At 37.0% G+C, this 14,389-nt stretch overlaps 1 protein-coding gene across 2 annotated transcripts; it reads right to left on the bottom strand.

Annotated features, from left to right (window-relative positions):
- Nucleotides 1–8,292: 8,292 nt before the first annotated feature.
- On the bottom strand, nt 8,293–14,130 carry SAP30 (Sin3A associated protein 30). Of its 2 annotated transcripts, none has more exons than XM_072795993.1 (4): nt 13,525–14,130; nt 11,724–11,849; nt 11,176–11,274; nt 8,293–8,628 (listed from the first exon to the last, which is right to left on the bottom strand). In XM_072795993.1, the coding sequence occupies exons 1-4, from the start codon at nt 13,813–13,815 to the stop codon at nt 8,506–8,508; spliced, it is 639 nt and encodes a 212-aa protein (XP_072652094.1). In that variant the 5' UTR covers nt 13,816–14,130; the 3' UTR covers nt 8,293–8,505. The 2 variants fall into 2 exon arrangements, with proteins under 2 accessions (XP_072652094.1, XP_072652093.1); XM_072795992.1 differs by having other exon boundaries at nt 13,501–14,129.
- Between the last annotated feature and the right edge of the window lie 259 nt (nt 14,131–14,389).

Here is a 14,389-nt window from a genome sequence, read left to right as displayed (position 1 = left end):
ATAAGTCGGATTTGTCCTCTTGGACAAATATTCTAACAAAAGTGTAATAATTACAATCAAATACTTATTTATAAAATGAACCCTTCTAAAGAGGAAAAGTATGAAGGGCTATACAATGTATTATTATGGGGAAATGGTTGAGAAGTATCATACCCTGTGTGAGCCTAAGAGATACCATTTGATGTCAATAAAAGTGACATTATTTAAGGGACGCCCCGGTGGCTCAGTTAATTAAGATTCCCAATCTCAGTTTTGGCTCAGGTCATGATCTCAGGGTCATGAGATTGAGCCTTGCAGTGGGCCCAAGCTGGGTATGGAGCCTGCTTGGGATTCTCTCTCTCTTTCTGCCCCTCCCCAGTTGCACACTCTCTCTTAGTAAAGTAACATTATTTAACTGAAATACACACTTGGAGGTCCCTGTTATCTATTTAGTATATAATAAATGCTACTGGGTTGGTCTAAACAATTTTAGTAGTATTTAGTCTCTCTTAATATCTACACAATAATAAGTTAGAATATGTTTTTCAAATAGTATGACCTCCTACAAAAATACATGAAGAATTGTTTAAAAAAAAAACTAATTCATTATTTCATCAACCTAATGCGATTTGATTGGGCTTTATTTCCTCACTGAATTAATTGATATTAAAATCAGATTAAATAATACAAGCCTTATATCCTTTCTGGAACAGTGCATAGGTCAATAAGAAAATAATCAGTAAACCTCTTTCATTTTCTACTTGGTACAGACTCTCTTTGAGGGAGGAAAAAAGCATTAAGGATTCAGTATCTCTATTTATAAATGACACATCCGCATGAGAGCATCTGTGAAGAAACAGTGGCTTTTGAAGTGTTCCCTTATTACTGCAAACAAAACCTCATGAGAAAAAATAGTATTTGGGGACGCCTGGGTGGCTCAGTGGTTGAGTGCCTGCCTTCAGCCCAGGGCATGACCCTGTAGTCCTGGGATCGAGTCCCACATCAGGCTCCCTGCATAGAGCCTGCTTCTCTCTCTGCCTATGTCTCTGCCTCTCTCGCTCTCTGTCCCTCATAAATAAATAAATAAATAAATAAATAAATAAATAAATAAATAAATAAATAAATAAAATCTTTTTTTAATAAATAAAATCTTTAAAAAAATATTTGAAAAAAGCTAAATATTTAATGGAATTTAATAGATAATATTATTGTATATTCCCTCTTCTGGAAATAACTTTTATAATATGAAATTAAGTTACATTCTTTTAGAAATGAATGCATAACAGAAGCACACATTCTTCTTTATATTACCAAATAAATGTAAAAACATGAATGTTCACATACTTTATGTAACTTTTTCTGACTAGGTCAATATATTTTCAAAAACAAACATTTCATTGAATCATATTAATAAAGAGATCTTTATTTTTTCAACAGCTTTTAGCTACAAGAAAAGATAAGCTTTTACTAAAAATTTATTATTTTTCTTAACACTGTCTTACAATTGAATGAACTGGGTACTGTCATAATCCCAATTCTATAGCCAAAGCACCAGCGTTTAGAGGGATCAAGGAGCTTAAGGTTACATTATCAGAGCAGTAGTGCCAGGTTTTGAATAGGGCCAGTCTTGCTCTAGCATCTAGAATCTTAATCACTACATTATTCTTAAATATGAGCACCATCTAATATATCTCCTTTTCAGAAAATAAACCTTTACTCATATGGGACACATGATTGTACACTTCAGCAAGTTCATATAAGCTAAATGCTTACTGATTTAATAATTTCTGTATTTTTATATTGGCACTTTATAACCTTTTTCTTCTTATGAATCTGAGGATAAAGTTGACAGTAATACTAATAGCTCATCTCTTCTTGATAAAATTTCTCTTTTTCTCTTCATAATCCAGAGGGATGCCTTGAACATTTTTGTTTGCTGGGATTAAGTACTAATCATAAAGGATTATTAGAGAATGGGAAGCTATATGGAGAACCCAAACAATGAGCAACAACTACTAGAGAAAGGGAAGGACAGATAAGAACATTCACAGATCAGAGATCCCTGGGTGGCTCAGCAGTTTGGAGCCTGCCTTCGGCCCAGAGCATGATCCTGGAGTCCTGGGATGGAGTCCCACATTGGGGTCCCTGCATGGACCCTGCTCCTCCCTCTGCCGGTGTCTCTGCCTCTCTCTCTCTGTCTCTCATGAATAAATCCAATCTTTTTTTTTTTTTTTTTAAAAAGAACATTCACAGATCGTCTTGAAACTTTAACGTCCTTATAGTTGTTAATGGATAACACATGAGTTCTTTCCAAAAGAAAGCATTTTTGCAAAATATTATGACAGGTGCTTTTAAAAATGTAAATAATCCCATCAGTAAAGTATTATAGGCTTTAAAATGATTTTCCCAAAAAGAAAAAATAATCAAATTCATATATTTTTTTTAAAAATTTTATTTTATTTTTAAAAGACTTGATCCCCAGACTCCAGGATCACGTCCTGGGCCGAAGGCAGGCGCTAAACCACTGAGCCACCCAGGGATCCCCTCAAATTCATGTATTTTTAAATCATTTTGCATTAACAGCCTAAGCCTAACTTTCCTCTTAAAGATTTGAAGAGAAATTAATATTAGAAAATCATAGTAAATTGGGGTGCCCGGGTGGCTCAATCAGTTAAGCATCTGACTCTTGGTTTTAGCTCAAGTCATGACCTCAGGGTCATGAGATTAAGCCCTGCATAGAGCTCCACACTTAGCGTGGAGTCTGCTTGAAATTATTTTCTTCTTACCTCTCCCTTCTCCTTTGCTCCTCTCCCTCTCCTCTGTTCCTCCCCCTATTCCCACTCTTTCTCTAAAACAAATAAATAAAATATTTTTAAAAATTATAGTAAATTGGCACTGATTTAACTTCTCCAATTTACTTCTATAGAATGGTATCAGGACACCTGGGTGGCTCAGTGGTTGAGCATCTGCCTTCAGCTCGGGGCATGATCCTGGGATTCAGGATCTGTCCCGTATTGGGCTCCCTGCAGGAAGCCTGTTTCTCCCTCTGCCTATGTCTCTGCCTCTCTGTCCCTCATGAATTAAAAAAAAAAAAAAAAAAAAGAATGGTCACCATAATGGGTTCATCTTTGCAGAGTGGTATTATTTGGAGAAATATGTGGCATATATGTATGTGCCCCCTATACTTTAAGAACTTTACAAATAAAAGCTTATATCAGGATTATTCTGATACCAAAGTCAGGCATGGACAGTATGAGAAAACTCCACACCAATATACTTACAAATATACATGCAAAAATCTTCAACAAAATATCAGCAAATCAAACCCAACAACACATTAAGAGAATTGTACACCATGACCAAGTGAGATTTATCCCAGGAATGCAAGGGCGGTTCAACATAAGAAAACCATTTGATGTAAAGTACCACATTAATAGAGTAGAGGGGCTGGAAAAACACATGATCATCTCAATAGTTACAGAAAAAGTATTTGACAAGATTCAACACCATTTCATAATAAAAACATCCAGAAAACTAGGAATAGAAGGGAATGTCCTTAAGATGATAAAAAGCGTTTACGAAAAATCCAGAGCTAACATCATACCCAAAGGTGAAAGACTGAAATCTCTCCTTCTAAGAAAAAGAACATGACAAGGATGCCTGCTTTTACCACTGCTATTCAATATTGTACTGGAAGTCCTAGATAGAGCAATTTGGCAAGAAAAAGAAAGAATATCCAAATTAGAGAGGAAGAAGAAAAATTATCTCTATTTACAGTTAACATGATTCTATATAAAGAGGATCTCATAGAATATATAAAAATACCACTAGAATAAAAAAAATTCAGCACAGTTTAGAGGCCAACACACAAAAGCCATTGTGTTTCTATACATCAGTAATGAACGATTCAAAAAAGAAATTAAGAAAACAATTCTATTTATAGTAGCATCAAAAAGAATAAAGTATCAGAAATAAATTTAATCAAGGTGGTAAAAGACACACTGGAAATTATATAACATTGCTGAAAGAAAATTTTAAAAACCAATATAAATGGAAAGACATTCCATGTTCATGGATTGGAGTACTTAATATTGCTAATATGGCAATCTCAAAGTGATCTACAGATTCAATGCAACCTTCATCAAAATTCTAATGGCCATTTTGGCAAAAATGGAAAATAAAACAATTCTCAGATTCATATGGAACTACAAAGGACCTCAGATAACCTAAATGATGTTGAAAAAGGGAAACAGGTAGGAGGACTCACACTTCCTGATTTCAAAACTTTACTGCAAGGCTATAGGACTCAAAGAGTATAGTACTGGCATAAGAAAGGAATATAAGCCAATGGAATAGAATTGAGAATACAGAAATAAACCCAAACATCTATGGCAAATTGATATTTGACAAGGGTGCCAAAACTACTCAGTGAAAAAAGAACAGTATTCAATAAACAGGGCTGAGACAACTGGATAACCACATTCAAAACAATGAAGTTGAACCTCTACCTCACTCTACATACAAGAATTGACTCAAAATGAGCAAATGACCTGAATTTAAGAGCTATGTTAAAAAAAAAAAAAAAAACCTAGAAAAAATAAGGGTTAATCTTCATAACCTAAGATCTGACAATGAATTCTTAGATCTAACACCAAACTATGAGTAACAAAAGAAAAATAAATTAGACTATATAAAAACTAAAAACTTTTATGCACCAAAGAAGATTATGAAGAATATGAAAAGGCAATTCACACACTGGGAGAAAATATTTGTAAATCGTATATTGAATATGGACTTAATATCCATATCCAGGGACGCTTGGGTGGCTCAGCGGTTGGGCACCTCCCTTCAGCTCAGGGCATGATCCTGGGGTCCCAAGATCAAGTCCTGCGTCGGGGTCCCTGCATGGAGCCTGCTTCTCCCTCTGCCTGTATCTCTGCCTCTCTCTCTCTGTCTCTCATGAATGGATAAATAAAATCTTTAAAATCCATATCAAGAATAAAAATCTCCTGCAATAAGAAGACAAGCAACCCAATTAAAAAATAAAGGATTTTAAAAAATATTCTCAAAAAAAATATTCTCTAAGGAAGACATACAAGTGGGCAATAAGCACATGAAAAGATATACAATATATACAATATGAAAACCAAAACTATAATGAGCTATCACTTCACACCCAGTAGGAAGACTTTAATTAAAAAAAAAAAAGAAAAAAAAGAAAAGGAAATACAAGTATTGGCAATTTGGAGAAATAGAAACTCATACATTGCTGGTGGGAATGGAAATGGCACAGCCACATGGAAATCTGGAGGTTTCTCAAAAAGTTAAATATAGAATACTATGTGATTTAACAATTCTACTCCTAGTTATATACCAAAAGAAATGAAAACATGTCCACATGGAAATTTGCACACAGGGCAGCCCAGGTGGCTCAGCGGTTTAGTGCCACCTTCAACCCAGGGTCTGATCCTAGAGACCCAGGATCAAGTCCCGAGTCCAGCTCCCTGCATGGAGCCTGCTTCTCCCTCTGCCTGTGTCTCTGCCTCTCTCTTCTCTCTGTGTCTCTCATGAATAAATAAATAAAATTAAAAAAAAAAAAAAGGAAATTTGCACACAAATGTTCATAGCAGCATTATTAATAAAACTTTATGTAGAAATAATATAGAGCTTTTTTTTGTAAGAAATATATTTCAGGTATTTTTAGCCTTTTCTTCAATGTTCAATAAAAAGTAGTTCTACCAAATAATTGACTTATTTTCAATGTTCAATAAAAAGTAGTTCTACCAAATAATTGACTTATTTCTTGAGTACCTGCTAGTCATTCTGTTTTCTTCCTTCTACCTCAGTCAATTTTGGATTCTTCTAATACTCTAATGTTAAAAGTAACCTGTACCCTTATAGAGATATGAGTTTCCATTTACTTTTTTTGGTTCAGACCTAAGTGTGAAAAAGATTTTTAGTGAATTTTTTATACCCAAAAGCAAATAATTAAAATTTTTATATAAACCTGACTTTTACATTGCAGCATTTTGAGTTCCTGAGCTATGATGAAGTTCTTTGCTTTTCATGTTTTAAATTGCTCTAACAAGGATTTAATTTCAATGGATAAATAACACCCAGAACTCATTTTCACTTTTTATCCAACTACATTTTAGTTTTTTTTTTTTTTTTTAAGTTTTTTTATTCATTCATGAGAGACACAGAGAGAAAGAGGCAGAGACACAGGCAGAGGGCAGCCCCCGTGGCTCAGCAGTTTAGCACCGCCTTCAGCCTGGGGTGTGGTCCTGGGGACCCAGGATCGAGTCCCACGTCAGGCTCCCTGCATGGAGCCTGCTTCTCCCTCTGTGTCTCTGCCTCTCTCTCTCTGTCTCCGTATCTCTCATGAATAAATAAATAAAATCTTAAAAAAAAAAAAAAAAAGACACAGGCAGAGGGAGAAGCAGGCTCCACGCAGGGAGCCCGACACGGGACTCCATCCTGGGTCTCCAGGATCACACCCCGGGCTGAAGGCGGCGCTAAACCGCTGAGCCACGGGGGCTGCCCTATCCAACTACATTTTATGCAAATAATTAACCGTATGAAATTAACATTGTTAGTCAAAGATTATATTCATAATCAGCTAATTTAATGTAAGCAAATGGTTTCAAGCTTCTTTCACAAGAATGGAGTGTTTTTGTAGGAAAAAGTAAGACTATATGGTTTTATTTAAAAAATTAACTTTTTACAGATTATAGATTTAGATAAAAACATGTAGAAGTAATACTTTCTTCAAATAAACTTTATCTTGTAGCTATGTGGTTCCCTTTCAGACAGCTAACATAAAACTTCTCACAGAGATTTCTAGAATGCCAAAAACGAGAGAATTCTATAATATCAATTATTATAGTCTCTGTTCATCAATTAAGTGCAGTTGACCCTTCAAGAACATGGGTTTGAACTATGCGGGCCCACATATATGCAGTATCTTTGCAATGCAATACTGCAAATATTTTCCTTATTATTTCAAAAACATTTTTTCTCTAGCTTACTTTTAAGAATACAGTATATAACACATATAATATACAAAATGTTTATTAGTTGTTTGTTATTGGAGAGGCTTACTGCCAAGTGTAGGTTAGTTGTAGTTAAGTTTTGGGAGAGTCAAAAGCTATATATGAATTTCCAACTATGTGATTGTTAGTGCTCCAACACCTGCATCATTCAAGGGCCAAATGTAAATCTTCAAATGGTTATAGCAAGAACAAAGACTAGTATTTTATTTTTCACCTTATTTTCTAGTCACCCAGAACACTTAAAAAATACAGACTAACCTTCTAATGAACCACTACTTTAGATGTAACTACGTCAGTGGTTCTTCACCATGAATGATTTTGCTTCCCAGGGCATGTCTGGCAGCATTTAGTGATAGTTTTGTTTGTCACACCTTCAGAGTGCTCTACTGTGGACTGCAATGATGCTGCTAAAACTACAACACACAGGACAGCCTCCCATGGTAAAGAATTATCAGGCCCAAATATCAACCTTTGAGAGAAATCTTGAGCTACATTAATGTTCTGATCCATTTTCAGCCTAAAATCTGCACCATGATCAAGCATATTAACTAAAGCTGTTGTTGTTTTGATGTCATAAGCTATAAATTTGATTTGCAATTATGAGAACTTTAATAGAAAACTGATAGAGGATGAAATGTAAACAAAAGTAGAATATAAATCAAGTCAGAGCTATATCTGAACCAAAATTTAAAGATCTTATTAAATTTCTATATCTCTCAACATACTAGTTTTAATTTGCAATGTAAACAGTACAGGACATGACTGAAAATTAAAGGGTGCTGCAGAACTTCTATGTTCATGCCGTATAAACACCTTTTCTCTAAGATAAAACTTAAAGAAACAAGTAAAACTAATTCTACATTATTTCAACTTTCAGCACTGTGTTTATCTTTGCTGGCACATTAGTCTTTGTTGGAAGAAGGTAGGCATATAAATTAAATCCTTTGATCTTCCTAACTTTATCAAGTAATGATTTTAAAAAAAAGGAAATAAAAAAGAAACTGCACTCCAGTGGAAGTCTATTTTTCAAACCTGTTATCACCAAAAAGCACTTTAAAAAATAATGCTAATTTTTAATTCCAAATGAGATTGTCCCAGAGAAAGCAAATGTGCTGCATTTGCTACTTCTCTTAACCTTCATTTCTTGAAATTTAAAATTAAAAATAAAATGTGGGAACAAAGTGATCTTTACATTAAACTCTTAATTAAAACTAGTTTTAAAAAAATCAAATTTCACAAAATAAATACACTGAAACAACTATAATAGTAATCACCTTTATTTAAAATATTTTTTTAATCTAGGAAAGCTCATTTTACACGAGTTTCCAACTAATTATTAGAGTCAGAAACAAAGAAAATAAAACCAGAGAAAATCCTCTGTAAAAAAATACACAAGGAACATTTCTACATGTGAAAAAACAGTAAACAGTCTTAACATCTGAACATCCAAGTCTTAGTCTCAATTCCACCTCTCCTAGTGAACACCACTATCAACCTTGAGATCTGATTTGTTCTTGTCATTCTTCACTGAGTAGATGAAATATGTTAAGGTGTCTTTTTCATTCACTGGAATAGACCTAAAGTGGCAACCAACTATCTAAAAAAACAAAACAAACAAACAAACAAAAAATTGAAATTGAAATTAAATTATAGATATTAACAGTTATTATACTAGGTAAAAAACACTTTTATCAAAAGAAAAAGTGCTATAAGAGCTATTTCCTTTAAATAATAAACTATTTACAAAATACCAACAAGATGAAAAGCATATAATTAAGATATTATGAACAAGAGAGAGGGTGATTTCACAGGACCCTCCAACCCACTCAATTAAAAAGACATTAGAATGTGTTATTTCCTTTTATTTATTTAAATTTTATAACTAGAATCTATATTAAAAAGTAAATATTTTAAAACTTTAAATATGAATGAAATAAAACAAAATCTAGACCCTACTCACAGGAAAAGGATAAATAAATATTTAAGTTGAAAAACTGTTGGTACTGTAGAAACAAACCATAGAATATCTTACAAATATATTTGCTACAATTTATATTCATTCATTCATTGGCAGTACTCTCTGTTAAGGTTCCTTGAAAGTTTGTCTGAATAAATATGGATAGAAAATGCGAGGAAAGAGAGACATTCGCTGAAGAATGTTTATCTGCTTTCTGGCTTTTTCTTTATGCTAATCTAACACTACAAAACCAAGAGAAGTACAATGGACTAAACAGGGGTATTGATGATATGCCTATCTAGAATGTAAAGACAAAAAAAGTCTTAATGAAAATGTTATTCATACGATAATTAAGAGATTTAAGGAAGACAGTTACCTAACTCTGGAATCATTCCTAAGTGAACTATTAACATTCATGGCCATTTGGATTTTTTTCTCATTTCTAAAGAAGAAAGTAACTCTAGAAATAATATAACTTTTTAAATATCAGATTATCAAATATTTCAGGTGTGACTAGTATACTTAAAAAATATGTATTACTGACCCTGTACAACACAGGTTTGAACTGTGAGGGTCCACTTACACACTTTTTTTTCAATAAATACAGTATTGTAGATGTATTTTCTCTTTCATACGATTTTCTTAACATTTTCTTTTCCTTAGCCTACTTTATTGAGATTACAGTAAGAATAACTATAACACATATGACATATAAAATATGCTAACTGACTATGTTATTAAAAAAGCTTCCAATCAATAATAGGCTATGAGTAAGTAGTTAAGTTTTTGGGGAGTCAAAAGTTATATGCAGATTTTTGACTATGCCCCTAGTCAAAAATGCATTGTTCAAGAGTCAATTGTACTTCATATGTAACATTTAAAATAATCAGTTTTTGAGTTCACATTTGTCCCAAAACAAAGGTACCTTCCACTTGATTAGTATCTGTATATATATAGATACAGTTTCATCACAGTAAATACCCATGTTTATCTTTTATTAATATACTATACAATCCAAAAAGGGCTATATTTTTTAAATCAAATTTAAAGAAAAACTGAATTTTTGTTGCTTGGGCAAGAAGGAAAGAGGAAATTCTGGCTAAAAAGTCAGTATATTATATCTTAACGATGTTAAAAAAGCATTCTGCCAAAGAATTGTACTTCTGTATCTTTTACCTTATTCGATATGCGCATTTTAAAAAACACTGCATTACTAAACACAAGCTGAAAAATATGAGAAAACTGACTTATATATTTACATTTCTATTCTGTTGAGTAGATTAAGTATTTTTACTTAAAATGATTAAAGTACAAATACATAAATCTGTAAATGCCTTGATTCACAGATTTCTTGGTTCTTTATTAACTCCTGAAAACACACATATTTCAAAATTTACAAAAAGACTAAAAGTTTTATATCAAAGCAAACTAAATAAAACCTTGGATAAAAGTCTTTGCATCTGGGGTGCCTATGTGGTGGAGCTAATGAAATGTATCCCTTCAGCTCAGGTCATGATACCAGAGTCCCTCTCACTGAGCTGCCATCAGGCTCCCGGCTCAGCAGGAAGTCTGTGTCTCCTCCCTTTGCTCTTCTCCCTGCTCATGCTCTCTCTCTCAGATCTCTCTCAAGTAAATAAATAAACTCTTAAAAAAAAAAAAAAACTTTGCATCTTCCAGATGTGAAGGCATAGATGCCTCTAATAAAACAAGCTAACATCACCAAAGACAAATTCTGAAATCGTTAAATCAACAAGTTATAGGAATACTATTTATGGGCTAATCTGTAGACCTAATCCATCAAAAACTCAAAAAATTTATAATAAAGACAACAAAGCTTATCAATTTCTTTTATTATGCCTCAATAAGGTATTCAAAAAATGCTTCCTGAGTGGAATTTTAAAACCAACAGATTTCTAGAATGAGAATTTAAAAATTATTACCCGCTATTTCTGAAAGCCAGTATTAAAAGATATTTAGAAAGCTACATACAATCCACTGAGTGGTTGTTACATAAAGCAATTTAAGAGACAGACAAACATTTCTAGGAAACTAGATTCTTCCACAATAGATTTTTTATTAACTGATCTTTCTAACTGAGCTGTATTGTTATACGTACTACATTAACAATTTCATTAGCCTTTAATAACTTTTTTATATAAACAGGCTCATTTAAAACTTCATAAATACCTCAACAAGTTGTGCTTTATTAAGTCCTGGTCTGGTTGATAGTTTGAAGTGTCTTTTGTATCTCCGAAGTGTATTTACTTGTAATTGGTATAAATCAACCTAGAAAAAATAAACATGTAAGAATTAGTTCATGCAATTTTTAAATTGTTTTTTTTTTTTTAAATTTTTAAATTGTTATCTTTGATATGCATAATAGCATTTCAATTTTGGTACAACAAAAATGTAATTAAGTAACAAAAATTACATTATTTAATTAATTCCATTCCATTACTTCTTTTACATAATCAAAACTACAAATATATAGAGCACTTCAATCTTTTGAAGGTAAATACTGAGAACTGGGAGCAAAAAAAGGCGGCAATAGAGGTATAAGCATTGTGAATTGAAAACATAAGTCAAACTACAACTGCCTATTAATTGGCTATATTTAATTTTGCTTTCATTTTCAGATTTTTCGCATTAAGTATTTTTAAAATTTGTTTCTATCTTTTAATAGAAGTTTCAGAATGGAATACTTAGGATTTACATTTAACATACAGAAACTTTACCTCTGGCGTATCGATATCTTGAACAGGTGAATCTCCTCCATCATCATCACTCCCTTTTCTCTTTCTTCTGTTTCGAACACTCTGAATTAAGTTTTTATGATAATCACAAATGTAAAGATGCCTTGCCTAAAACAAAAAAGTTTCACAGACTACTTATTATTATGTAACGTGTCTACGTATTAGTAAAATACATAGGGCACAGTGAATTATTAAAAATAAAAAGTCAAAATAGGCCATTGTTAAGACAACAGCATATTTCTATGCTTAAGTCCTGTATTCAGTTAGAACATACCGTGTCTGACAATAGGGTTAAGAGGATTGGAGAGTGGGGTGGGGAGGAGTAAAAGGAAGGAAGGAAGGGAAGCAGACAAGCAGAATGAGAAATTGCAATTGTCTGGATTTTTTAATTAAACTGTAGTGAGGGTGAATTAGATTTGTTAGGTCACGCTGTTTTTTTAATAAGTGGAAAGATGATGTTGCCCACAATTCTGCTACTGACAGTATTTTCTCTAAAGAGCACATTTTAGTAGCTTCATATCCTTTCTCAGTACTCAAATTATAATCCAGATACAAAACTATCCATTTTTACAAACGAGCTACCGATTTCATATACTACTTATATTTACATCTGAATTACAAGCTTCTGAGTATTTAATGAATGTATTTGTCTGTATTACGTTTTTTTCAACCAAAGGCAATGTGAAACTATTCAAGTTTACTTGAGAAGTGTCTCCCAAGCATGACTGAAGAACTCTTTAACAGGCATAATAGATCACAAACTTTGCAAAAGCTTCAATTAAATGTAGTCTTGAGCGCTGTATGGTAACATCTGAAATACTGGGCTGCATTATTAACAGTTTAAACTCCTTTAAAAAACAACAACAAAAAGCGATTAAAGACTAAGGCTTTGAAATTTAACTTGTAAACGAAGTCCAAGTTAAAATTATGCAGGGCGTATGCTAGGTTCTGGCATCTTGTTATCCATTCACCGCCAGCCAAAACTCCGCAAAGTGCCAATGGTTGTTTCTGAAAACCTCACAGATGGTCAAAGAAACACAAGAAACGGACGTGTACAAGGACGGTAAAGGAAATCCGGATGCTGCCGAAGGGGTGGCAGCGCCGCAGAGGCAGCGGGCTCCCCACATTCCCGGCAGCTGCGCTGGATGCTGGCGGCGTCCACCAGCCCGGCGGTCTGCACCGCGCGGGGTGAGCTCGGCTCTCTTCCCTCCGCAACCCGGCGGACGAGCAGAGGAGTCGGTCTCCACCGCGGCACCAGGGCCTCGCTTGCAGGACTACACTTTTGCCTACAGCCGGGGGTTGCTCCCCGGGGCCACGCGCCAGCTTGGGCAGCAAAACAAAGGAGGAGCGGACAGGCTGCAAGAAAACTACTCCGGGCCCTCCGAGCCGCGGTGCTCTTTGTTTCGTGTCCCGACCTCAGGGAAGGAGGAATGGGTTGGACGGCGAGCAGGGCGGACACCCGGAACGGGGTGGGGGTGCGCGGGGGTTGGGTAGGAAGGGTGGGGGTGGGCACGCGAGGGAGAGGAGGCGGGGGGGGGCGGGGGGAGCAGCGGACCCGCGGCCGGCTGGCGTGGGTCTGCGGGGGAGGCGGTCCGAGTTGCGGCGACTTTGTGGTTCGCGTCCTACCCGAGACCACGCGACGGGCTCGCGCCACAGCCAGGTCTAGGGGACCCCCGAACCGTCCGCCCCTGAACCCCGGTCGGCACCGCTCCGGGAGCCCCAGAGCAGGGCAGGGCATGGCCGTCCCGCCGTCACTCACGCTCTTCTCCAGCTCGATTTTCACCTTCTTCTGGGAGATGCTCTTCTGGATCCTCTTGCTGAAGCTGGCGTTGCCCGCCGCCCGGCCGCACCGCTCTCCGTCCTCCCGCAGGCAGCACAGCTGTCCGGGGCCCGGCCCGGCCGCCCCCGGGGGCCCAGCAGCCGACACCGCCCCGGCACCCGGCACCTCAGCCCCGGCGCCGGCCCCTGCCCCGTTCCCGGCCGAGGCGGCCGCGGCGGCGGCGGCGACCACGGCGGCCACTGCGGCGGCCGCGTCCCCGCCGCGGCTCATCTCCTCAGGCGTGAAGCCATTCATGTCTCCGCGTGCCGACAGAAACCCCCGCTCGGCTCGCCGCTCCCCCTCTCTGCGGAGACTCCGGGGTCTCCGCGGGGTCCCTCAGACACCTGACCCCGCCGGGGCGATTCCTCCAGCGGCACCGCCACACACCAGGCGTCCCGGTCTGCTGTTGTCCGCTGGCGCCGGGATGGGGGACAGCGTTTGGGGTCAGAAGCCAGAACCGGGCGGCGCCAGGAGTTAGGACTCCGGTCACTGTCACATGGAGACGCTTCAGCAGTTGGACCCTGGCGCCTCCGCCTCCCTCCGGCCCCCCGACCTGCGCACGCGCGACGAGCCCTCTCCTGCCCCGCCCCTTCCACTGTGTGGCAGGGCACCATGGGAATTGTAGTTCTTTGAGGGGGAATCACTCTGAGTTCCACCCCGAACTGGGCGCCTTGGAACTACTTATGCTAGCATGCATCGCGCGGCGACGGGCAGGGCTTCGGCTGCTAATTTATTTATTTATTTATTTTAAGTCAGTGGGAAAACAGGGGCGTGTGGTTAGGGGTGGTGATGTTTTCTCGCTTCTAGTCTCTCCCAGGAAGTTGCTCCG

Source organism: Canis lupus, chromosome 24, assembly GCF_048164855.1.
Source record: "Canis lupus baileyi chromosome 24, mCanLup2.hap1, whole genome shotgun sequence".
Lineage (NCBI taxonomy): Eukaryota > Metazoa > Chordata > Mammalia > Carnivora > Canidae > Canis > Canis lupus.
Note: the sequence above shows the minus strand (reverse complement) of the source record. Positions and strands in the feature narration are given on the sequence as shown.